The 27,541-nt window shown below is 37.0% G+C and overlaps 1 protein-coding gene and 1 non-coding gene across 3 annotated transcripts; both read right to left on the bottom strand.

Annotated features, from left to right (window-relative positions):
* Window positions 1-23: 23 nt before the first annotated feature.
* On the bottom strand, window positions 24-27,158 carry LOC131028639 (methyltransferase-like protein 2). Of its 2 annotated transcripts, none has more exons than XM_057958959.2 (9): window positions 26,774-27,158; window positions 15,280-15,538; window positions 11,304-11,443; window positions 11,017-11,050; window positions 10,669-10,744; window positions 1,654-1,831; window positions 1,406-1,495; window positions 1,063-1,162; window positions 24-294 (listed from the first exon to the last, which is right to left on the bottom strand). In XM_057958959.2, the coding sequence occupies exons 1-9, from the start codon at window positions 27,074-27,076 to the stop codon at window positions 161-163; spliced, it is 1,314 nt and encodes a 437-aa protein (XP_057814942.2). In that variant the 5' UTR covers window positions 27,077-27,158; the 3' UTR covers window positions 24-160. The 2 variants fall into 2 exon arrangements, with proteins under 2 accessions (XP_057814942.2, XP_057814941.2); XM_057958958.2 differs by having other exon boundaries at window positions 24-318; window positions 26,774-27,156.
* Window positions 18,778-18,849, bottom strand: TRNAT-AGU (transfer RNA threonine (anticodon AGU)). Its single transcript has one exon. It is a non-coding gene; the product is annotated as a tRNA-Thr (tRNA).
* Window positions 27,159-27,541: the final 383 nt, after the last annotated feature.

Below are 27,541 nucleotides of genomic sequence, written 5' to 3'. Positions count from 1 at the left end.
AGGATCTGATTTTCTATACACAAACTTATTTTTTTTCAAGTTCCTGATAATTGTATGATATTATTTTCCATATTCTTTCTTGCAAATGAAGATATGTTCAGCTCAAGCTCTACAAAAAAATTCTTCCATTGTGCTTACTACAAGGATACACATAAAATTTTCAATCAATACTCTGCAGCCTCCCATCCGAGAAGTATCTCGATTGCTGAAAAAAAAGAGGCTCATTCCCCCATGAAGTCCATCCAGCAGATAACTCCCTGGCAAAAAGTTCCAGACCCCTTACAGGTTTGGGTCCTGGTGTACATTCCAAAAGTAAGTCTATGTTCAAGTAAAGGAAAACATTAGATGTGTATTTGTATGCATTTAAGAGATAAAATGATCATGTAACTTAGATTAAAAAAATAGAATTCAAGCTGTTGAAACTTTTTAGGAATATTTTAAAGCTGGTGGTCCCATGAATTTTGTATTGCAATCAGCTTAAAAGTTACACTCCTAAATTTAATGAAGCTGGTGATCCCATGAATTTTGTATTGCAATCAGCTTAAAAGTTACACTCCTAAATTTAATGAAGCTGGTGATCCCATGAAATTTGTAGTGCAGTTCAACTTATGGACAGTTAAAAATAATTAAATAAATTTCATTTTCATTTTCCCTCTAGATTGCTTTTGGCAGGACTAATCTTTTTTTTTGGTGGGAATCAAACTCAGATGTTTGACAAGTGGAAAACAATATTCCTAAGCTAGGGCAATTTCTAGCCCCACCCCATTTTCACTTGCTCAAATATGCAGGGCTAAAAAGTAGGAGCTTCTATTTTCTAAGAAAAGATTTCAAGTAATCCCATAGCCCAATTTTTTTTTTTCATGGGACCTCCTATTCCTTAAAAATAGAAGCGCTTAAGCCCCCCATGGAACCCCTGTCTTAGGTACCATAATATTTTCCCTTTGTGTTGGAGGAGCTGTGGAAAAAATTCGAATCATTTATGTGACGAAAACCTCTTTTGTTTAAAAAGAAAAATTTCAGAGCAACAGTCAAGCAAAGCACATCCCCATGAAAAATGGATACTTCCTATTGGTGGCTTTCGTGAGTGGTCACCAGGAACGCTAATTACAACATGCTTATCCGGAGGCATCTTTGCAATCAGTTTGTGGCCCACATCATTTCCCTGTGATAAAACTTGTATGTTAGCTTGTAAACAAAATAAAATGCTTATAAAATTGTGCAGTGATGAAAACTGCATATTGTAAAGTTCAAAACCTACTAAAGATTTGCTCAAAGACAATCACTTTCCCTGGACTTGTGAAAGTGGCAAAGAAGACTTACGTAAAAGCTACTTTATCAAAATAGGGTTTAAAAAAATCTATTCAAAGAAATTGCCAAAGCCACATTCCAAGTTTCACTTTCTGACCTGCTTGTGAATATAACCAACAAGAATGCATTCGTAAGGCTTATGGTGAGCCAGATCCAACTCACTGATCATGTGCCCATCTTCTCTCACCTATTAAAACAGATTCATAAGACAGATCCGTGAATTCCAAGGGTTACAAGATACAACAGGATTTCATTTCATGTATTCTAAGTTCCTAACCATGCACATCAGCATTCTTTTGTGCAGATGGTGTGCAAATGACAGGAGCTATGATGAATATACATAACCTTCAACCAATATAAAGAAGCAGCATATGTGATTCCCCATGCAGGAAAAAGCTCCTCCTCAACAAATGTTCGCAATTTCTCTCTATTTGTTACCCAGAGTGCCACAAGGGCCCCTTCTGGATGTGCCAATTGCCTTATAGGAATAGAAAATAAGTATCTATTTGGCAAAGTTGGATATCTGCAGAAAGAGATGGAATCACAACAATTACAGAGCCCAATAAGTGCAATATAATTATATATGGCATCATAGCATTCTATTTAAATGGCACTGACACAGCCATGTAGAAATATAAAAAAATTCAATTATCTCAATTTAAGATGGAAAAAACTCAGCAAAGAATTGGGCACTAAATAACAATGTACTGATTGCATAAACAGAAAAAAAAATTTTAAAAATTGTTGTTTCATGTCTCATAAAATGTGTATACAAAAATACTTATGCATTATAACAATTCATTATACAAAATTGCACAGAAATCATACAAAATTGCAGAGGACTTTCAATAAATCAATTTAACTTTCACATAAGAGGGTTTATGTAAAAAGCATATGCTTACTAAAACAGTGGGTGGTTTTCTTATGAAGCATGGCCTACCATTTAAGACGCAACCCTGTGTTCTATTACCTGAACCCCCATTTTGGTATAAACTTTTTAAAAAAAAACCTCAAAGTGAATTAAAATCTAACTTCGAGAAGATATTAGTTCAAAGTAAAACTTAACCGAAAAATTAAAAAATCCTAATCCTAACCCTATTCCAAAAAAGTCAAGCAGCTCTTTGCGTTGTTATTTTTTGGGTCTCTAAATGTAAAAGTGAAACAAAAATTGATATATATAAAATCTGTTTTTGTAAAAATCAGGGAATGGTATAGCAAATGCAGCAGATCAGTATTACTCAGGATTAATCAAAGGATTTTTTTTAGTAAAATGCTGCAATGATATATGACACTGAGATGCCTCAACAAGCTCCGCTTGTATAAACAATATAGGCTGCTTTAAATGCCCTGTGAAATCCATTATCATAGACAAGCTTTTGTGTATGCATTGTTCAACCATTTCAATTTTTAAGCATTTTTTGTCTAAAGAAATTCCTAAGATTTGGCACATGAATCTGGTTCTGCTGTTAACTTCGTGAAAATAATAATTTTTTCTTTTCCTAATTTTATTGATCAATTGCAATTTCCTACATGGCTAAAATATTTTATCATGAGAAGAATGTGGAGCTGTGATTTTTAACGATGCATTGCCCGTCAATGATTTCTTCCTTTCCTAGACTAACCGAAATTATCTAAGATAATAGATGCATTTTTCCCTAATTAAAGCTCAATTTCAAAGTCGTCATCCAAATATTTGTCTTCTTTACTGAATATTTGTTAAATATTTGTATCCTTTATGAAGTTATGCTGTAAGATATATATCGAGTATTAAATATACTCACATAGTAAAAAGTACCAACAACAAAAATCAAAATGCATATATCATTTTCACTATTGTTTTACATGGATTATTTAATTTTATAAATAAAGTTCTGTATTGAAACGAGGCTATATCACCTGAAAGATACACTCTATTTTATAATCCTTGCCAAAGAACCTTCGTACTACTGTATTAATTCAACTTGAGTCTCTCACAAAATATCCTGCTTGACCATTATCAACCCACAAATTACAATTAGTTGACCAGGACTGAATTATTTTTAATTCAAGAGGATATGGCAAAAAGCCTGCCTTATAATGCCACATGTATGTCATGTCCCCTCTTCAGAGCTAAGTTATTTTAAGTTGGGCTTGGCAATTTAAAATCTAAGGGTCAAATTAATAATATTATTATAATTGATTTAAAATTTAGAGGCTTAAAAAGGTGGCACTTGACTTCATTTGTCATCTTCATTTCGTTAGACATTTTTTCACTTTTGAGCAATCGTGTTCAATTTCACAACCAAGGACAAAAGCTTTTGGCTGTTCGGAGGTCTTGGAGGATGAAAATCCTCTTGGAATTCATTTTCAAAATTAGGGATGAAAACCTTCGTTTCCATCTAGGGTAACTCCACATATGAGTTGAATTGGAGCTGATTTTGGAGAGTTCATGTCATCACTAACTTCCAAAGTTGTATGTTGTTCATCATCAATTTCATTTGTAATCCTGATCGCCCCATCAAAGGAGAGGTTGCACCCATAGCATAGATTGATTTCAATGTGGCATACATTTTGGTTGCTGTTCGCCATCATTTTTGCATATAGTTTGAGACAATACCACAAACAAAGGAGACCATACCAATCTTTAGAGGTGAACAAATATTATTTATCTGTGGCAAATCTGCAAATCCCATACCACATCTACAGTGCCAACATCATCAAATGCATACCGGTCATAAAGCCGCCCAGGATAGCCATGTGCACTGGCTGTAGACAGCAAATAAGGTCACAGCAGTCATAAAGGGGTTTATACCTTGATTGTGAGCTTCCAGGTGCAGATCGCAGCACTAACATTAAGTTGTTAACAGCTGGGTGAGGTAACGTAAGATTGCAGCCTGGATCATTTGTTGCTGTTTATGCAAAGCACCACCATTGATGAATTTAGAGTTGCCTATCACTGGTTTGGAGCTGCATTAAGCCATTAACCCCGCAGCATTCTATTGACACTGCTAAGGGGATCACAAGTATTAATTCATCTGATTACTACCAGTCACTACCACTGATATCAGGGCTTATAGCCACAGCTGTTCACCAGCATAAACCGCAACATTTGGAGCATTCAGAATTGGGTATAGATTAGAATTTGTGGACCCTCCAAAACTTCATACTACAATTAGCAATGGGAACTGCCTAGATGGATTGCAGAGTTGAAGTGATTGGAATTAGGAGTGCTGATCACTGCAGAGTCCCTTCAATTTGGTGGGTTCAAATCACAGTTGAGGCTTGTGGGACATGGATATTCATCACAGACCTATCAAAAGTCACCACATTATCACTGAGGAATAATTTTCAGCGCAGCACTGATAAAGGCCGCCATTGCAGCATACAAATTGTCTTGGACTGTCATACATGCTGATTCATGTGAAAGCAGATTACACACACATGTTGCAGAATCTAGGTCTGTAAATTACCTCATGCTTTGATGTGATATAATTCCAATCTATTCTTAGGGATTGTTTGAAAATTTATTGAGGGTTTGGAGTTACTTGTTTCCACTTTCCAGTTCCTTTCCTATTTTATTATGTTTCCAAAATATCAGAAAAATACAAAAAAGTTGTATATTTCCAGAAATTCTAAATTGGGATATTACAATGTAAATCTCTTGCATGACTTCCTACTCAACTAGATATTTAACAAAACTGTCTCAAAATTATAAAATGTGATCCCAGGAAAAAATAATTATTGTAGTGGCATTTTACATACTATAAACAATACACAAAACATGGGTTATACTCAGTAAAATTTTGTATAGGGTTTGTATTGAAGTTACCACGTGTTCCCTGATGTAGAAATGGCACCTTAGCAACCGGCAAGCCACATAGCATGTAGCATCACCAAGGATTCTCCCTTTGGTGTTTAAGTTGCAGATGCTTTCATTCAGATGTACACATTGCAAGGAAGTGGTAAGGAAAGTAAGGGTGTGGATCATCCCGTCCCCTTTCTTGCTTTGATACTTGACAGCAGGATGGTCCTGCAAGTACTTCCCACCTATTGACACACAAGAGAACATAGTTGAAGCACAATGGCAGTGACAGTTCAGTTTGGACTTGCACAGTTGGATAAATCACAAATCTTGCGAGACTTTTGACCTCACATATTTTGTATTTTAAAAACTCAGGTAAATGGATTCATAATCAGATTCATCACTAGTTTCTTAATGGTAAATAGGATGATTTGTATTTCATATTTTGCTAATTTCTTCATCCTCTGAAAACTCATCATAAGATGCAGTAGTTTTTGGTTCACCTAGACCCTTCCTCATAGATCAAAAGACATTCATTTTTTAGTGTGTCCAATGTCTCTTTGTACAAGGTAATCTTAGATGGTCTGGTACTTTTTTTATAATAGATGGCTTATTAGTTCTTTTATAAAAAATTTTATCTCGTCCCAAGAATTCTTGTTTTTCAATATTTCTAGCAAGGATTTACTTTGATGTTGAATTCTACTTCCAAATTTATTATTATCTAAAAGTATTGCTTTAATCATGTCAAATGGGTCATACTACCAGTGACAGACATCAAATTTAAAAAAAATCGAAATTCATTTACCACATTGAATGCTTTCCTCTCAAATGTGAACCCTTCACATAAAAAATGTAATGAATGCAATATGCTCTTCTTTTGCTCATTAGCAAAGCATAGTTGATCTAAACTATCCATCTGTTGTATATATTTCCATTCAAAACCCCTCTCTATCACATGTATTGGAAATTTGTAGGGCTCACTCTTGATCCATAAAATCCTAGTATGGTATATTCTTCCATGAAGTAGCAGTCAACCAATTGTAATTCTAATCCCAATCGAATGCGATTTTCACAAAACTCAGACAATCTAGGTACTCTTTCAAAGGACCAGCTAGGACTTGAACCTAGGGCCATCCATTTGCTGCTGGAGTTCTCTATCAACTGAGCTACTGGCCCCTCTTGGCCAGCCCATCATCATTCCTGGTGTGGCTTATTTCCAACACCCTCCCTTAAGTCACACTACAAGTACTTGGGGCTCCTAACCTAGATCTGATAGCAATTGAAGAGCACACAATTATACTGAGAGGGGGGTGATGAATCTGTAAAATAACAAACTTTTACTTTTAAAAACTAAATCAACCACAAATGCAAGATCTAGCAAGTAGAAACACAAGAACACATGATTTACCTAAAAATCCTTGTGGGAGAAAACCACGGCAAAATATTGCTTTTATATTAGAAACTTCTTACAATCTTTGTAGGCACCAACCCACAGGAGACATCAATCCCCTTAAGATGATTCGTAGGCACCAACCCACTGGAGATGCCGATCCCCACAACTAAGCACCAACTCAGCAAGAGATACCAATCTCTTTGAAGACAAGGCACCATCCTCCAAAAGGATAAAGTGATAAGTATTTGATCTTCTGCTTGAAACAGATCTGAACCACCTCCACAAATCTACTCAAAAAGCTTCTTGAAATCTGTTCATAAACTTCAATCCTTTCTGCTCATAAGTCTCCAACAATACACTTTAGAATCTGCTCAATTTCTTTGATAATTTCTGCTCATAAGATCTGCAATAATTTGCCAATAATATCTGCTTATCAATAATGTCTTCCTTCATCAACTTTCACATTTGCGCTTTCAAAAACCTTGTGCAGGCTCTTGTTATAGCATTTGTACGCACTTCTTGTGGAGTAGCCAAGGAATATTCCTTCATCAGCTCTAGAATCAAACTTCCCTATATCTTCTTCATCTCTCCTTGTATAAAATGGGCCTCCAAATACTTTGAAATACTTCACTGTTGCAGATCTCCCTTTCCATAACTCATATGGCATTTTGCTATCGTTTACTCTCATTTGTGCACGATTCAAAATGCAGACTGTCGTGTGAAACATGGCTCTCCCAAAAGTATCATCAGATAACTTTGACTCATTTAACATAGGTCTAGGCATTTCTTGGACTCTTTTCTTTCTTTCCACAACTCCATATTGTTATGGAGTTTTTGCAGCTGAAAATTGTATCCTTATCCCATGTTTTTCACAGAAATTTTCAAATTCATTGGAGGTGAATTCTCCTAGTCTAAGACATTCATCTTCAAGCCTGATTCATTCTCCACTAAGGCTTTGAATGCAAAGCCTTAAAAGTAATATCCCTCTTGAATTTTTCCCTAAAAAATCCTTCCTACTTAGTTATTACAACTGTGTATGAACAGATTTATGCTTGCTTGTTGAAATTTTTTAGGGTTGAAACTTATTGCCAGTGAAACAAATAACATGCATGTAGTAAAAGATATGAAGCATTTCATTGAATCATTACAGAAGTTTACAAGATGACTCATATAGAAAAAGTATGCTCAAAAACAACAAAATCAAATGAAACACCTCTTCCTTGAGTAAATACCCGCATTCAGCTTGATATTCTAAAAATTCATATATCTGATTTAAACCTTTCTGTGTAATAATTTTGACTTCAGTACAACCAATAATCTGTATTCTAAAACCCACGCTAGGTATTGCTGAAGAAGGCTTCAATAACAGAAATCTGAGTATGTTTTCTCAGTTATGAAATGATAATTTACAAATGCAAAATTTCCAGCAAAAGACTCTCACACACTGGCCAATGGTTCAAACATCAACTTCTACAAAAGCCCTTCCACAGATGAATATAATTGTCTGCTCAACAAAGAAATGTTGAATGCTGCTATTGCAAGGAATACAGGTTCAACTGGAAGGTAATTCCTTAACAAGCTGTAATGTCACCATTTTTGGGCAAAAATAAATAAATAATTAATTAATTAATTTTAAATTGTTAGACAAAAGCATATTAAATGACGACTTTAATTAATTATTTTTAAGAGACTAAGGTGGAGACATTTAATATTTAAATAAAAGTCACTTTTGGGAGATGTAAGGTTAAATATTTTATCAAGTGATTCTAATTAATTATTTACCGGAAGTTTACCAAGGCAGGTTATAAAAGGAGGCCGAAGGTCTCATTTGGAGATACATGAGTTAACTATCCAATCAAAATAATTAACAAGACAATCAATTCTCTCAACTCAAAAATCACAATTAAATAAAAATTAGATAAATTAGCAACTCAAGATTGATCGCCACCTCTCCTTATCACATCCACCAATCATGAATCAAACTCATGAACCAAGATAAAATCTGAGCCATCCATTCCTCTTTACAAAAGTCTATAAATTCACCATCAATTTCATTATTTTCATCTACTCATCCTTGATACAAAATAATGATGTTAAATTCATAATCCAAATAATGCTATTGTTACCATGCTAAATTGAGAGCATGCACATATTTTGAAGAATGATCATTTATTTCGAGTTCAACAAAGGTCTCTTGGGTGCACATGCTCTCATAATTCAATCGAAAGTAAAGGGGAGGGGGAAAGCAAGGTAATTGAGTTCATTCTATTTATTGTTTGAATTCCTTATTTGTTTACTTCGATTCTTTTTCCTTCTCACAAATGCTTAGAGTTCCAACTAGTCCCAGACTTTGAGGACATTTCATTCAAAGTGTTATTTCAGTTCATGCCTATCATGAAGAAGTGGGTGGCCTACCCCATACATTTATAGTGGTAGCGAACCTACCGTCAAGCACCAATTTATTGCACAACAGCCCCACCCCCCAACTATAGTTACAGTTTAGATATTTAGCTATAGATACGGTAAACAAGGGAAAAATAGTAAAATACATTCCTTTCAAAATTTGTTTACTTGGCTATCCCTGTTTCCCTCATTAGAAAGGCCAACCTTTGTCTGGTGGCCCTCAATCCCTACCCAACTAATATGCCACAAATCTACCTGTCCTTCTATCCCTACTATAACTATAGACCTACTTTTCTCTTGGCAAAGATGAGGAGATAGAAGCATTGATTGGTCCATTGATTGATCAAGCTTACTCATCCCACATGTAGTCAAGTCATTCCAAGGATTACTGGCTTACTTCAGATCAGTAGCATATGTATATGTATATATGTATGTATGTATGTATGTATGTATGTATATTGCATATGTATATATATGTATATACATATGTATATGTATGTATATGTATATGTATATACATATATAAATGTGTATAATGTATATAAATGTGTGTGTGCGTATGCGTGTGCGTGTGCATGTGTGTGTGTGTGTGTGTGTGCAATGATGATGGGTACACTGTTGTTCAAGTGCCTTAAAGGGCCCCCTACCTACACTAGGTATGGGGCACTCTCCTACCTCGACTCAACTAGATTTGATCTGATCTTAACTAATCAAATCAGAATAATTGAGAGTAGATCAGTTGAGAGTATAGATAGTTGGAGCCCTAACTCCTGTCTTTATAGTGGGGCAAGGGCATCCTTTTCTAGACCTATTGAAAGGTGGTTCATCTATCTCCTTCCCTCAATTAGTTAGGTCATCGACATGAGTATCTTACCATGTTGAGATGCAAGGAAGTGCTATACAATTGACCAAGAATCTAATGTTTCATGCATTACCAAGCATAGTGAGGTGACCTATCATCAATACATTTGATAGTTGATCCAAAATCTTGTTTAGCTGGACAACTATAGGGCTGCACGCTAGGTCATAGACATATTCATGAAGATCTTGAAAAGAACCAAGTTACTCAAGAACAAAGATGTGTTAAGATTCGAAGATGTAATCAAGCCAGGGATGTCAATGAAACAACCCCTTGCTGATGTCAAGAAAATATTAAGAGGGTGATTATATCTTTGTTGCACTTAGTCACTAATTTGTGGCCGTAAGTGTTATATGAATTGACTTTTTATTATTTGAGGTTATCATGTTGGCATTTTTACTGCATTAGGTTTGGTTTGTCTGTGTGTATTTAAAGGTGGAATCTCTTCACCAAATTATTGTATACCATTGTTATTACTAGATTTATGACATAGTTGGGCAATTCAGGCATCCACTTAAATTCGCTAATGCAATATTTGGTTTCCATGTTGCTACAAATAGAGTAGATTAGCTTCACTCCTAAAATGATGTCTTTCTAAACTTCTATACTAAGGAATGATGTCAATAATTTTTATGGAATGATGCTTAGGGAAGAGTTATACATCTTGAATATTTATTTATTGCTATAGGCTTCTGTTCACATACCTTCTAAGAAAAGTGACTGCAATGAATGTATATGTGAGAATCAGAAAATGACTAGCAAATGTATTAGGCTTGAGTGCTGAAAATTATCTTGGAAGTAACAGAATATACAGTATTGCATGCTGTACAGTTTCCAATTCAAGACAACGATAAAATCAAATTCTGCTGTAAAAGTCAAACCAGAGAGATGAAAAAGTTGAGTCATTTGAGAAACAATACATACATTGATCGTCGGTGCACACTTTTGTTCTCCCAAGGTGGGTCAACAAGTATAAGGTTGAATCTATCATGTGGACAAGCTGCACAACACCACAAATATTGCATTGTAAATATGCAATGCATTTTGAACGGTATTTGAAGTTAGGCTAGTATTTCCCCAAAGAAGAAAGAATATATACATTCAAACCGCTTCTGTAAATTGTTTGTCCCCTTCCTTTGTAAATAAAATAGATAATGACATAAGAATTGATGCTTCAGAGAAGTTAATCTTAAAGGATAAAAAGCTATATCGAAAGAAACAAGACAATAAATAAATGTTATGAACAATAAGAGCTATTCCTGAAATCTTCACCTGGAATAAGTCGACGAATCTGATTTATGTCAGACTTCCACCATGATAACGACCAACAGAATAGACCAAAGATCATGTCAGTATGGCTTTATGAATTTCAAATCACATGAAAAGATTCCTTAATTGTATGAGGAAATAAAAATACAATCAGGAAAAGTAGTTAATAGGTACAAAAAACATGAAATTAAGATAAGGTGTAACAGAGAATCAAATCATTTGTTTTATTTTCCACCTTTTCTTTCTAAAACTAAAAGAACAAAGTTTTAATTCTGAAAAAATAGTTATACCATTAAAAAGGAGCTACGTCTTGGTAAAATATAGCAGCTGCTGAGACATTCGGTGATTGCATCATCATTACTCCTGTTTTCAATTAGAGTGTTGAAAAGTGAGCATGTAACATTTTTATCTTCTTGAAGTGCAATCTCGCCTGAATATTTAAAGAACAGTCATCAAATTTAGCAGTCTGAATATGTGCACTAAAGGTATATCATTTGCACCGTTAAACAAGTGGTATGCACACACTGGGATATTCTTCTTAGGAGTAATAATAAGCAAGAAACAAGCAAATGTTACCTAATACAGACACCTATGTCATGTATGCATGCAAGCATGTTATAAATTCAAAAGACCTGTCAAAGAGCAAATTTTACCCCTAAATGCTAAAAACAAAAACCAGAGATGTAAAATAATAAAATGGTACATAGGACCTTCACTACCATACACACACAATCATCCCTATAAACAAACACGTAAAAAATGAAACCCATCTAACTGTGAGACAATAAACTTGATTGACACTGTTGTCCCTTGTCTACGATGGATTCATAGATAAATACAAGGATCCAAAACATATTAATAGCAATTACCCACTTAAAACATAGGACCATCGATATAACATTCAATTAAAAAAATTTGTGCAAGAAGGTTTCTATATTTTAACAAGACCCTCCAATGCTAGTCTAGATTCTTCGTATCAGCTTCATTATGTGTAACTCCCTCAATTCAGAACCTACTAACTTATGACAAGATTCTATATTTTTATGGCCACTTTTGTACCTTTCTAACTTGCTCTCTAGTTGCACATAATCTCACATGACATTTAACAATTGCTCACACACGACCACCTTCAACATTTGACCATATCGTCTTAGTACCTTAGAACTCAAGTATCTCAACAACACAGAAAATTATGTCCTCACCTCATTAACTCCTAAGGTTGTTTAGCCATATGGTTTAGTGTTCTAAAACCTTCCTCAGTGTGCAAATATTTACAAATATGAACTACAAAATTTCAATAAATATACGTTAACTCCACCAGAACATAGATCTAAAGCCCTCTACCTTTATTGGTTACCTTTGGGGAGAGGGGGAGCGGCAGATAACAATATACTGACTTCTACTCGGCTTCTTTACGCTTTAGTGCTTTCTGTAATCCAAAGGGTCGGCATCATACTTTCTAACATCAGATGGCACATCTAATCATTGGGTTCCATGGATTTTCTTGGCCATTGAACTAATTCATCTTGCTTTTCCAGGTCTACAACAATTTGCACACATCCAAAACTCTCCTTTAACATGCATGATACATAAGGGACTTGTCTTGTAAATACAAGAATTTTGATAAAGGGCCTAAACCTAGAAAAGGCAGAAAATATTTTTTTAAATCAGAGTCCCTATCGTCTGCATGGGAAACAAAACAGGGGGCATCCCCCTCTGCGGAGGAGTATGGGGCTACTCCCCAATGCCTCTGGGAAGTCCCCATGCTGAACAAAGTTTCTCTATGTCATGATAAATATTTTGATTTGTGTCAAAGCTTTGAACAAGCAGACATGATGGCATGTACAAATGGTTTGACCTTAGAAGAAAAAAGGAACATTTACATGGTACTGGCAGAAAAATAGGCTATGAAAACTACTGTCATTGTTTTTGTTTACTTGTAAGTTGTATGCACATTCTCTTATCCTAACTTTAGGAAGTTGGTAATCAAACATTTCTTCAGTTGTATGTCACAAACACCTTGGGCTTTAGTGGAGAGTGGAGGAAGCAGTGAGGGTGGGGTGATTGTCAATGTTATCAAGTTTTCAATGTTATCATATTCCCCAGCTTCGCCGTTACTTCTCTAAAAAAAGAAGATTTGGTCAAAAAAATGAGGATTCAGTATTGAAGGAAAATTTTGAATTGTCAGGGAGACTTATATTATTATCAAATATAAAATATTTTTTGTTAATTAGTTTAATGGTAAATACTTATAAATATTAATTCATTATGTATATATATATACACTGTCAGCCGCCATCCCCAAAGTTTGGTGCATGGCTGGCGTACCCAATACCCATTCCCCCCATTCCAAAACTCCATGTAACAGAGAAAAACACCACCTTCATTTAGTTCGATATAACAGACATGGGAATTAATCAAACAATTATTGAGCATGCATCACAATAAAGCTAAAGCACAAATATTTCTCATGTTTCTTCATATGCCTTCAAAGGCTCAATAAACTTATATTACTTTTAGGTCTAAGAAGAAACTATTATACATTCTACGGCTCAGTAAAGAGTGTATGGGCTATGCTTAAATGACAAAGTATCTAAATAATTGTTGCCAGGCTAGCCTGTAGATTGCCTTAGTAGTCTTGGCAACCAAGATATCGATGAATCTCCCTATCTACCCAATCCAAGCCATATTTTATGCATAGGTTAAAATATAACACTTCTTTGTAAACATACAATGTATTTATATTTGTTCTATATATGCCGTAGTAAAACAATTTAAATAGAAAGGATGTAATTTGACATCAAGGAATAAACAATAAGTTTACAATTGTTATTAGACAATGGTTGGATATGAAGAGACAAAACTATCCCCATTATCAGAAGATTAGAGGAGCTAGTGTGTATGTCCAATCTTGGAGAAAGGAATTCCTCTTTATTATGCATTGAAAAAAAAAATGTTTTTCTTTTTAGCTTAAATTCCTTAATATCTCCAAGCATATTCTTATAGATGTATTAAGATAATTGAGCAGTTATTAGTCATCTCCTGGTAGGTGTCAAGGGGGGACAGATCCTTGCCTTAAGATATTTTCTAGAAGCTACTCGTATTGAAGGCTAAATCAAATGGATTGCTTTCCAAGGGAGTAGACAACTCATCCTACCAAAATTCAGCATTATAGGAGACCCGATAATGTTAGGGGAATTGATTTGGGAATATAATGATCTCTAGAATCAATGCAACTCAGTTGAGAGGCTCATAAGCATTATACCCCCCTCTTCGCATCAACAGGACTGCAGGTTGGGTTTTCAGTAGGAGGAAAAGTCTATTATGCAGGTACCCTAGGAATAAATAATGAAACACTTGTCTTGAGTTGTGACTAAAAGTAGAGAATTTTTATATCCAATTCTTCAAGGTTCTCTATTTCAAATGCAATTTGAAGTTCAGAGGCCCACTTAACAAGACTACTGATGAATGATGCAGGTTTCAAGTCAATCCCTTTTCAGCATTAAGACACTCCTTTAGGTAATCCCTGACCTATCCCCTATTATTGTCATGTCTAAAAATAAAATGCAGGTTTCAAAATGATGCCAAGCCATTTGAAATGCATAGGTAGCATTCAAAGAGCTTGTTCTTCATTGGCTACATATCCATCAGAATCTGGTTGCTGCAGGTAGACTGAAGATATCTGTGCTAAGACCAACAAAGCTTGTCTAGTTTGCCAGAACTAGAAGGAATAAGGCCATAAATAGTCCATATATGTTCTAGCAGTATAAGGTACAAACATGTTCTAGAATTCAAGTCTACGACAGGGAGATATTGAGGTTTTCCCAAAATATTTAACTGTTCATATCTTTGCTAGAATAAATATTATTAGGAAAGTGTCAAATCTCTAGATGCATATGCAATCTGTTATTTTAACTCTCCTTGCAAATATCAAGGAAGGGGTCATGTAACTGCTAAAATATCATTTGTAGTATTCTTTAAACAACACGTATTGTTTTATGATGTAATATAAGAAGCATGCTTCGCACACACACAATTGTACCTTCAATGAGATTATAATGTTTTTATATATGTGATACAAATAAACAATTTCATTAAGTGAACATAAAAAGATTGGAATAGACAAAGGGATGACATTACTGAGAGATGAGCTAAACAGGTATGTCACAACTTTGAAATTTCTAAATTGAAATAAGTTCAATAGTATCTCCTGCAAGTCAGAAAACGCCTAGGTAAGAATGAGCGTCTTAGCAAAATAATCATTACCTTGGACTGATTCTTCTCTCACTTGACGATGGAATGATATTTCAAAAAGCGGAGCCTGCCACAACTTTCCCAATTCAATAAAAGAAGGAATATTTTCACCTTTATTATCAACCAAGGCATCATTTTCTTGTCTATTATCCACTAAGGCATTATCTGCTTTTGTATATACTGTGTTGTCCTTCAAAGAACAAAGAATGCTTAATAGACTGGGTTCCTTGAGAAAAGCTTCATAAGCACTTGACAAGAAAGGCCTCACTTCCTGTGAAGAAAACAACTTAATTATATCAGCCTCGCACATGCACAAAATGCAGACATTACGTGTCTGAAATAAATAAACACAAAAATGAGAAACATCCAATCTCCACATGCTCATATTTTTAGAAAGATGAAAATAATTTATAGTAAACAGTAAGGTCTACAAGAGAAACACCTTTAACAAAACGGACAATCTGAGATATAGAAGAGAGAAATTAAGGAAAATCACCATCAATGAGTGTTAAATAGGGGCATAACAAATATGTGTTCAGCATATGTAAGCTGGGGTTATGTACGGAAGCAAAATCTGAGCTTCATTGCAGCATTTACTAATTTTCTAGGATAAACATTGGATTCAACTATACTTTACTTAACAAAGTTAACATAGCATTATTGAAAGCAAGGAGGGGAAGGACTGCTTCCCTCAAAGAATTTGGTGAGCTACTAAGCAGTGGAAGAGGAGATGTGAGACTTGAAGAGTGTCTTGGGCAAGGTTCCTTTTACATTGGCTTCAATGGAGCTTTTAGACTGAGTAGCAAATCTTTTAGCTGGGGAGCAAGTTCAGAGTAATCTTTGACAAAATCCGCAATCTATATTTTCACAGAGTCAGAAAAAAGCATTCCATTAACTGTATCCAGTGAATTTTCATGCTAAATTACAAACTTTTTCAACTTATCAACCCATTCATTCATTGCTTCCATTTTTTCTGTTTGCTTCGGCACACAAAAGAGGAACTTGGCAATTACACTTTCCAAGTAGGGAATGTGTATATCCTTTCCCTCAATGAGCATGTCCCCAAAATTAGTTAAAAGAGATTACTGAAAATTAATGTTCAGAAGGGTCTGGAAAGAGGGGTCATTTTTTTGAAAGTCAAGAGTACATGGAGAATATTGCACTTTCCCAAATGGTTGTATGAATTTATAACCTAAAACCTTCAAAACCAAAAACTATCCTCGACTGTCCTGTCTGGAGACTGAATTCTTAAAAAAAATTAGCTAAAATGTTAAAAGTTGCAGTTTCACTAAAATTTTGAGAGCTAAAGAAGGTCCTCAAAGGTCCTCAAGGGTGCACCGGAAACTTTGCTTTATGTTACACCAAAAACATGGTCAGATCTAATCTTTTTCATTTCTTATAATACATGTCTTTCAAGAGAGTTGAGAGACTAGGACTATTTCAGAAAGGCATATATCAGATTTGATCTGATTCACTGAAGGGAACACTAATTATGTTACCAGAGACCCAGGTATTCATATGGTTTAACTTTTGAAAAGAAAAAGATATATATAATAGACAGACAGACAGACAGACAAACAGACAGACAGATAGATAGATAGATAGAGATATAGATAGATAGACCACGATGCCACTTGTCTACGTAAGGCGTTCCCTAGTCATTCCAAATCTGATCTTGCCTTCAAGGGTTCACTTGTCTCACCAAGCACTCCCTTGTATTGGAGTTTGGTGCTGAAGTGTTAGAAGGTGAACATTTCTTTGCTTCTCATGGTCTGATTGGCTGCTTTAACTGTCTTTGATCGAATCTTTCAGATCTCAACTACTAGATCTCTGAAAACTAGCACCTCTTATGACTACTAGTCTAGAAATTTACCCTTACACTTAAGGTTTTTTCATTGTAACTTTGGACTCCATCAAGGACTGATTCTATTCTCTATGACCATTATAGATCTGGGGCTTGCACGCCCTTACGTTGAATTCATGTCATCCTAACTTCAATCACTCTACAGTTTCCCTCAATGTCATTCCCAACCTGGGATCACCTTCCAAATCTACCACTTCATTTCTAGATTGAATCATGCTTTGAAGTTATCAATGATTCATTGGGTAATTTTCTAGCAACTAATAAAGTCACAACAGCATTCACCCATACAACTTCCACTCAAATTCTGGGTGATTTAGATATTTCAAAGGATCTTCCTGCAAACATAACCCTAAAAGTTGCAAAACGTTCTTGGGTTCAAATCTTTAACTATGAAAGGGTTCCTTTTCACTGTCGCAATTGTCATGTCACAGGCCAAGTTGCTGCTGAATGCTCTTGCAGCAAACACAAATCAACCTGTCAAGCCCCATGGTGGACGGACATTCTCCCCCACCACTTCTCTATTGCAGTCACAAAAGCTGATCCCAACATAGTTACAAGACTCTGCGAGTCTTGGTAAGACTTGCCGAGTCCCGAAGCGGGTCGCCTCTACCAAGGCCAGGCAGCCCTGGACTCAGACTCGGCCGAGTCTGGCCGGGTCTGCACAAACTTGCCGAGTCTGTCAGACTTGGCAGACTTGGCAGACTCGCGAGTCCCGAGCCTTGGACTCTGCTGTGCCAGCACATGACAAAAAGCAAAAAAAATTAAAGTCTTAGTTTTAAGTGCAATAAAAGGTGCATTTCTTTTCTCTTTTGCCCTAAAAAGTCATTTTTCTTGAATTAGTTGGAAGAGAATGAATAGTTGCAAAATATTTGATATTTTCTTGGTAAATTGTAGTGTAAGCCCCTGATTTATTTATTTTTTAAAGATTTTGCCAAATAGAAAGAGATTTCTTGACAACGCTGATTAATTTTATTTGCTAATAAGTTTGAATAGTGTTTTCACATTCATTCATAATGTTTTTTTACATTACTTTTGGAGCATAGTCATTGCTAAACTTGAAGACAACAATATGAAATGACTTAACAACTGTCTAATAATTTTAAAGGCACCAAAATATCTCGATTGAGCAGCTAATTTGGAAGTTGTGTACCTGATTCAAACTCAGACTTGTGGACAGTCAGTAACAGCAATAATGTAGCACTTTTTTGGCATGAAACAACCCCTTCTAAGGCAGCGATAGGACTATAATGCACCCCCAAATGAAAAACAAGCACCATCTAAGTACTTGAAACAGATTTGTAGACTGAGATACCACTAGATTAGTCACTATCAAGGCAAATATGTTATCCTTAGTCACTGCTATAGCTAGCTGAGTATAGGCAAAGGCTGAGACACAGGCAGAGATCATGGCTGCAGAACGTTCCAGGACCTATTTTATGTTGAGACATGGACCAGCTAGGACTCGAACCTAGGACCTTCCATACACTGCTGGAGTGCTCTACCACTGAGCTACTGGCCCCTCTTGGACCAGTCCATCGTCAGTCTGGGTGTGTCTTATTTCCAACACCAACACCCCCCCTTAAGCCACACCTCTCGTGTGCTTGGGGCTCCTAGCCTGGACTTGGCTCTGATACCATGTTGAGACATGGACCAGCTAGGACTCGAACCTAGGACCTTCCATACACTACTGGAGTGCTCTACCACTGAGCTACTGGCCCCTCTTGGACCAGTCCATCGTCGGTCCGGGTGTGGCTTATTCCAACACCAACATTTTAGGCGCAGACGTAGTACGGTTGCGGGGTTGAGTGATCAATGATATTGGCTCCTCTAAGCCTTAGACTTCTAGGCTCTAGCTTTTATGTTGATATATGTTTCGAACATTTGATGGCATGGATTTCCTATTCCATGAATTTTGTAGACATTTGACACTATTTGTATTTCTAATGTGTTATTTAGTTTAGCTTATTTCATTCAGCTCAAGGCTAAAATTTGCATTTATACTTATTTGATGAATGTGAACTGTGTATGTGTTCAAAGTAGCTTCTATTTGATGAGATTATTGTGTCTTTAAGGTTTATTTATTAAAGGATGCATAAAACAGGTTTTGAATCCTTAAAAATCTTTGAATTTCTTGGGTTTTTCAATTTGTCGAGTCTTTGTCGAATCTTGGCCAAGTCTTTGCCGAGTCTGGGCGCTGAGTCCGAGTCCGAGTCAAAAATTAGCTTGCCGAGTCCGAGCCGAGTCCGAGTCTGAGTCTTGTAGCTATGCCATCAAATACACCAAAGGCACATATAACTGAAATATCAAGCTCAAATCCTTGTCATGCCAATTCCTCTCTGGTCAATTCTCCCAAGCAAAATGTGGATCAACGAAAACGTCACATCAAGCCACTATAGCTTCTCATCCTATCACCAATAATGCGAGATTGATGGCAGTACTTGGACTCCTGTGAAGAGGTGAAAGAGAGTTTCAACTAAAAAAAGATTCAGCTACACATCAAATGCTCCTCCATTCCCACACCAAATTGGGGAAAGTCGATTCAGGGATGAGTTTCTTATGGCATCCCTTGCCAACATAATCGTCAATCTCCATTTTTGAAGTCTTTGGACTATGTTATGTAATCTCCAACATAATCCTTAGCTCATCTTCATAACTTTAATCTTTTGTAAAATATCTTTTCATTAAAATAAAAAGAGAGAGGGCCCTTAACCTCACTTGACTAATTAAATAAAGCACAACACGGGATTCTTAAATGAAAAAAGTTAAGACAAAAGAGAAGGCGAGTGGGAGGAATGATGTGCGTGGGAAGGGCAAGACTTGCATGAGCTAGGGCTTTATGCCCTTGCCGTGATGAATTTTCCGTGCAGGTTGGGTGAAGTAGGGGTCCTTGAGAATTTTTTGTTGCTACAGGGAGCATAGCTACTGTGGGAGTGTCGTTGAATGGTGATAGAATTGGTAGCAAAGGTTATTTTTGTTGTTTGGTATAGAGTTTCAGCTTGGTGAGTGCTTTTTGTCTGTGAGCAATGTTGTGCTTTCTTTAGCAGTTGGTGTGGCCTTGGTTGAGGCCTCGTGTGCTCAAATGGCATCTTTTTGCAAAACTATGATGAGAGATCAATCTTATCCTGTGCATGTGGGTGCAAGTGCTATGTTTCACAATGTCATGCATGGTTAGGCTCCTAATCAAGCTGGTGAAATTCGTTTTCTGAAGGTCAATGGGTGTTTGGAATGGTCCCAAGATAGACCAATTTTAGTGATCCAAAGGATGTCACTTATTTGTCTAATCATTCTTTGATATGCAAATTCATGGGCATGTGGGCCTCTCTCCCCTTTTTGGGGTCTTGGGTTTGGGGGACATGAAATCTAGGGGGCAATATAGAAGTGATGTTAGAAACTAATAATTTTGTCAAGGTGATTTTCTCGTGCATGGCAAATTGTAACAAAGCTTTTGAGGGGGGTGGAGGGGCACTACGTTTATAATCAAGTTAGGTTGTTCATTAAGTCGTGGCATGCAAGGTTTAATCCAGCAAAGAAGCTTCCTTCAAGAGTCCTTGTATGGGTTCGGCCTCTTCGACTCCCATTGGAATTCTGGAGGAATGACATTCTTCATACAATAGCCCTATTGATTGGCAAGACGATTGGCCCTTCACAACAAACTATGGACAAAGGTAATCACTTATGCCCGTGTTTGTGTTAAAATTGATTTAAATAAGCCTTTACTAGATTCTATGGAAATTTCGCTTGGTTCATCATCAAGGCTTCAACAACTAGTTTATGAAGCTCTCCCGTTTAGATATCAATTTTGTCATGAGTATGGGCATTTGCAAAGAAAAAGTCCAAAAGTTGTCTTCTCTACAAAGCATATGCCAAATGTGCCTCTCCATCAATATTTGAAGATAGTAAAGGGAAAGCCCCTTTGACAAATAGAGATGTAAATAAAGAGGGTTTTCTTTTGGTAGATCCTCGTAACAAAAGTAGAGGTAAAAAGAGAACTCTGAAGGATAGACAAGCGGAGGGGGTATTTCACCAGTTTGAAGTGTTAGAAGATTTTGAGCAACATGATGGGGCTCCTAAAGGGATGCAGTTTGTTGTAGACTTTGAAGGTGAAGATCTTGACACTCCTACGGATGCTTCCCTTCAGGTTAATGCTTAGGCAATCTCTCAGATGATCACTGATCAAGTCCAGGAGGCTCTGGGAGTTATTGAGCAAGCAAGAAAAAAAAGTTGAGAGTAGTGCCAGCCCTAGTTTCTTTGGAGCACCAGCAGGTAATAGAAGTGGATTCAAGATAAGGTAGCAGAACTCCGCCAACTTTGGGGTTGTCGCAAAGGACCTCAAAAAGGGAGGTCCAAAGAAGCCTCTCAGGGTAGGGTGGAAGAAAGATCAAGATAAATTAGAAGTTATAGGTGAGAATATGGTGGAGCCAAGAACTGTTAAACCTATTGATTCTTATTTCTCCAACGTTCAAAAATGTTTGTCCTTTCATGGAATGTGAGGGAGTTGAATAGCATCCCAGACAAAAGATTGTTCATGATATGATTAGAATGCTTTCTCCTGATATTATGTTTATTCAAGAGTCGAAGTTGTCAGTTGAAGGCATGTTTACTATTGCTCCCAAAGTTTGGTGAAGAGGTCAATGTCAATTTATTGGTGCCCAAGGCAGTGCAGGTGGTCTCGTCTATTTATGGGACCCATGTAAGATCTATCCTATCTGGTGGCTTTGTAGTGGACACTCGATGTCTGTTGTGGCCACTTGTCTTGTCTCTGGTGAAGTTTGTCTATTTGCCAATGTGTGTGCCCCAAATGATGTTCTTGGTAAAGCTCGTCTCGGACTCATATCAAGTGTGTTCGGTCCCTGGCTCCCTACAAACCTTGGGTCCTTGTTGGTGACTTCAATGCCATTACTAGTCTAGAGGAAGAGGGTGGATGAATACACTCAATCCCTCTTTACATGCTTTTAAGGATATTATCCTTCTCTTGAACTTGATCGATATTAAACCTTCTAATGGTATGTATACTTGGAGTAACAGAAAATGTGGAGGGGATTCTATCTCAAAGAGGCCAGATAGGTTATTAGTTTCTAGTTATTGGGTTGGCAACAATTGGAATACCAACTCTGAGATTTTGGAATGAAGTGATTCTGATCGCCAGCCAATCAAACCGTCAGCTTCTCTATTTGGTGCTTCTCAGAAGCCTTCATTTAAGTTTCAACTTATGTGGTTGAGAGAGCCTTCACTACTAGAAGACTAGTGGAGAGAAGGGAAACCTAAGTATGGCACTCCAATGTACTCTTTTGTGAAAAGATTGCAGTTTGTTAAATATCAACACAAAAAAGTGGAATAGGCTTTGTTTTGGTAATATCTTTGTGGCTAAGACAGCAACTTGGAGCAGGTTGGATACTATTACTAGGTAGAACAGAGATTTGGAACCTACCAAGGAACCCATTAGGGAGGAAGCTATAGCATTGAAAGAGCTTGATGAATGGGAGTTGTGGGAAGAAACTTTTTGGAAGCAAAAATCTTGGGTTCATTGACTCTAGGAAGGGGACAAAAACACAGCTTTCTTCTTTAATTTTGTTAAGGCCAAAAGACATGGGAACATGATCTCTTCCCTTATGACCTCCCTTGGCAATCAGTTAAATTCTCTTCAAGATATTGCAAAGGAGGCTATTCATTACTTTTCGTCTCTATTCAAGGAGGATTATCCTATTGCTGTGGATGGTGAAAATCAAATTCTCGAGCATATTACTCATGTTGTTTCTAATGAGATGAACAAGATGCTTATCAGCCCTGTCTCCTTGGATGAATTAGAAAGGATTATGTTTCAGATGAAGAAAGGGAAAGCTCCTAGTCCCGATTGTTTCCCGATTGAATTCTTTTAGGAATTTCGGGAGATTATAAAATTTTATTTGATGGAGGTAGTGCTAGAATCTCAAAATAGCAAGTAGATGTTAAAAGCTATGAACTCTACTTTTCTAGTTCTCATTCTCAAACGAGAGAGGGCTAACTCACTAGACAAGTTCAAGCCGATAGCTCTTTGCCATGTTGTCTATAAGATTATTTCCAAGATAATTGCAAAGAGACTTAAGTTGTGGCTTAACTTGGTTATATTTGAAGAACAAGGAAGCATTGTGGCAAGTAGGAAAATTTTGGACGACATGGTCATAGCTTCAAAAGCCATTCATTCCATGGAGACTTCTAAGGAAAAAGTTATGCTCCTAAAACTGGACATGGCCAAAACGTACGATCGAGTTAAATGGTCTTTTATCCAAAAAGTGATCTTGGCCTTTGGTTTTGGAGTGGAATGGGTTAATTGGGTGATAAGTTGCGTCATTCTTGTCTCCTACTCTGTTTCAAATTAATAGTGAACCTTCTGATATGTTTAATGCCTTGAGAAGCCTACAGCAGGGGGATCATCTCTCTCCTTATCTTTCATTATTAAAGCTGAAGGTTTGGGAAGGCTTTTAAAAGCCCATGTAAGACAGGGGCTCATTCATGGATGGAGTTGGGATAGCAACTTACCTCCACACTTTCACCTACAGTTTGTGGATGATACTGCCTTGTTGGGATCTACCAGAATTAGAGAAGCAGCGAAGTTCAAATAGGCTTTGGTTATCTATCTTGCAGCCTCAGGTCAAAAAAATAATGAGGAAAAGTCTTCTATATATTTCTTCAACAATCCTCTTATTCAAGCTAGGATTGTTTGCATCCTTCGTTTTCAGATTGTATCTCTTCCTTTTGTGTATTTGGGCATTCCTCTCTTTGTTGGCCTTGCCTCAAAAGACTTGGTAGAATGTTTTGGATCAGTTTTGTGGGAAATTCAATCATTGGACGTTCTATAGGCTATCCTTTCCAAGTAGAGTGTTACTTTTGAGATTGATGGTTTAGGCTCTCCCCATTTATAGGTGCATGGTGAAGATTAATCCCATAAGTTTCATTAGGGATCTAGGTGTTGTGTCAAGGCAATTTTTGTGGGCTAGATATTTGGAGTTGTCAAAGTAGAGTTTGGTTAAGTGGGAATCTATCAGTAGACCGAAGCAAGAGGGTGGTCTTGGGTTGAGACAAGCTTCCCTCAGGAATCAAGCCTTGGCTGCTAAGCTTTACAAGAAATAGTGTACTAGTCAGAATCAAGCTTGAGCCAAGATCCTATCTTCCAAATACTTGAAGGGTGTTGAGAGTGTTGATATTCCCAGGGTGAGCTTAGAGGGTAAAGGATCTTTGATTTGGGATACTCTAAAAACGGGAGCCATCTTGATTAAGCAAGGTTTGTTTTGGGTTTGCAACAAGGGCTCTGAGGCTCTTTTCTAGTATGACACCTGGGATGGTTGTCCCCCTATCTTATCAGTGTATCCACACCTTTAGGATCTCAATCTCAGATGTACGAAGGCAAGATGGTCTATAGTGGAGGAATTTAAATCCGTCTAGAGAGTGGGGCAATTGGAGGTGTCGACTTGGAAGAAGCCCTATGAGTGGTTGTAGGGGATACAATGGAGGATAGTGAGTAGCTATCACGGATCTTGCTTGGGAGAGTTTGCAGCTCTTTGAGAGGTCTGGACACCTTGGCCTAGAGCTCTAATCCTAAGGAGGAATATTCGTTGTCCTCTAGATATCAGGAATTGGATCAAATGAAGTATGGTGGGGAAGAGGTCTGTGTTGGAAAAATAAGTGGAACAAGTTTGTCTGGCCTAAATGTAATTTCTTTCTTTGGCTTGCTACACGCAATAGATGCCACACTTGGGACAATTTGTGCAAACAAGGATTTTAAGGACCGTTAAGATGTGCAATCTATGGTAATAGTGAAGAATATTCTTCCCATTTATTTGTCCGATGCTCTTATTCCAAAGACATTTGGCACCTTTGGTGGCATGTCTGGAAGCAGGCTTGTATCCATGCTTATTTTGTTAAATTCTGGACTAGTTTGGGGAGGCCTCCAACTAAGGTTTTCTTTCTTAGGGTGGCTTGGTCTGTTGGTCCCTACTGTATCTTTTGGCAAATTTGGCTAGAGCAGAATTGTAGGGTCTTTCAAGGTAGGAATTTGAGGGTGCATCAGCTATGGAGCAGAATTTATGGTATGATTCAAGAAATTTTTCTAGCTGAGTGTGAGGCGTTTATCCCCTCAGAGCCTAGAGAAGTTGAGATAATGCAAGGATTAGGTTTATGGGGGCGCAGTTTGGGGCCTTCTTGGACTCGGAAGAGGGGCAACCCCATCAAGAAAACCCAAAGAGATGGAAAGTGATCTCCACCTCTTGAATGGGTACTCAAGATTAACGCTGATGGGTCTTTAAGAGGAGATTCTGGACATGTTGGGATTGGAGGAGTTGGAAGAGATAGTTCTGGCGTGGTGCTTTTCTTCTTCTCCATCTACAAGGGGATCTAGATTGATAATCTTATGGAAGCCCTTGCTCTCCTTTAAGCTTTGGAAAGGGGAAAATCACTTGGCTGGAGTAAGGTTATTTGTGAGTTGGGTTCTCAGATTTTAGTTAATTTGTTGACCAAGCAGAATTTTGATAGTGTTACTTGGCAATTGGCTTCAGTGGCCCAACAAATTCTTAGGCTGGGTAGTTCTTTGGACTTTGTCTCTTTCATTCACATCTCATGGGAGTGGAATGGTGTTACAGACTGTTTGGCTAAATGGGCTTTTGAGCAGTTAATTAGAGATTGGGAGCATCTTCCTCTAGAGTGCTCTAGTAGGTTACAGAAGTTGATTGACGAAGACATTCATGGCTAACGGAGTTGTTTTCTTGATATTTCCTTTGAGATCTTACTTCTTAGTCTTGTTGGGGATTGTGAGTGGTTCTGAGGCCCTTGATGGGTTGGGCTTATGCCCTTTGGTTGTATTGATGATTTCTTTGGGAGTGGAATGGTGTTGCAGATTGTTTGGCTAAATGAGATTTTGAGCAATTAGGGGAATGGCATATTAGAGATTGAAAGCATCTTCCTCTGGAGTGCTCTAGTAAGTTACAGAAATTGATTGACGAAAACGTTCATGGCTAGCAGAGTTGTTTTGTTGATATTTCCTTCCAGGTCTTATTTCTTAATCTTGCTGAGGATTGTGAGTGGTTCTGAGACCCTTGATGCGTTGAGTTTATGCCTTTGGCTGTTTTTGTGATTATTTTTGAATTGAATAAATTTTTACCCCTCTGATTCAAAAAAAAGGACTCCTAAATGAAAGGCTTTCAAGTTTGCAGAAGGCTAAATAGGCTGGTCTGTGCCTAGTATGTCTTTTCAAACATTAGACATGCACTATTTTTCTTTTTTTCCTTTTTTTCCTTTTTTCAAATTTAAATTCCAAGACAAGAATTTCCAGGTCAAATCTCCTGAATTCAACAATATGGTTCTCCAAAACCATATGACAATGCCCCATCTTAAGTACTAGACTAAAACCGGATAAAAGACACCAGTCTTTTTCATTTACCTAGACATAAAATGAAAAAGGATCATTCTATTGGGTAAGGGTTTTACTGCGTATGTCTATGTTGAACCAGTCACTGGGACATTGTTTACTGATTTTCGAGTTTCGAAGTGTAAGAATCAATGGCGGTTTAACAAGGTTACTATGGATCTCAACTCAATACTTAGAAAGCAATTCCAACAAAATAGAAAAGAAAGGGAGCAAGGATGAGTTTACGTTTGCTAAAGAGTACTGACCATATGACGTTTGTGGGCAAGCTCCTCCTTTGCATTGGGAACATAAGAATTGTTTGTCTTTCGTTTTCTTTTCTTATCCTTCTGCTCTTTTGGTCCTGTTGCTTCTTCTTTCTTCTCTTCTCCATTGCAGGGGTTAGGAAGAGAGCGGGTATAGTAGAGGTGAGGTGAAATACTGAAGTTAGTGTATGAAATATTGAGGATGCGAACGGGGTCTAGGAATACAGCATTCACATTGGGAAATCGATATATGCCCGTTGATAAGTAATCTTGAAACAAAGATTTGTTGCTAGCGTTGCCCTCCATCGTTGAGATATTTGAATGATGTAAAAACTTGCTTTAATAGGAGTTGTTTTTATCTGAAGATCTGTACATTTTTACTCTCTGCCAACGGCTGGATTACTTGGCATCTAAGGGAACCCCAGAATTAATTAATATACACATGGAATTAATTAATAATTCTTTATTTTATAATTATTTCTTTATTATGCTTAGGTCATATTAAACTTATGATGCAAAAACTTCCTCAATAAAAATAAGAAGCATTTAGTTTGTGTGGTTTGTGACTTAAATACATAAAAAAAACAAGACCTGTGATACAGCTGGTATCTCTCTCATTTTCTAAAAACCCCTGAGGGAAAGGTAATGTATAATTGTAATGATCAAATTTGCATGTATTGTGAGAGTTTTACTGCATGTAATGATCAAATTTGCATGTAATGATCAAGTTTTCAAATGTTGTAAGTTTAGATCATTTTGTACAGTTACTTT

The sequence above is a fragment of the Cryptomeria japonica genome, chromosome 4 (assembly GCF_030272615.1).
Source record: "Cryptomeria japonica chromosome 4, Sugi_1.0, whole genome shotgun sequence".
Taxonomy (NCBI): Eukaryota; Viridiplantae; Streptophyta; class Pinopsida; order Cupressales; family Cupressaceae; genus Cryptomeria; species Cryptomeria japonica.
The sequence above is the reverse complement of the archived record's forward strand: the minus strand, read 5'-3'. Positions and strand labels throughout refer to the sequence as shown.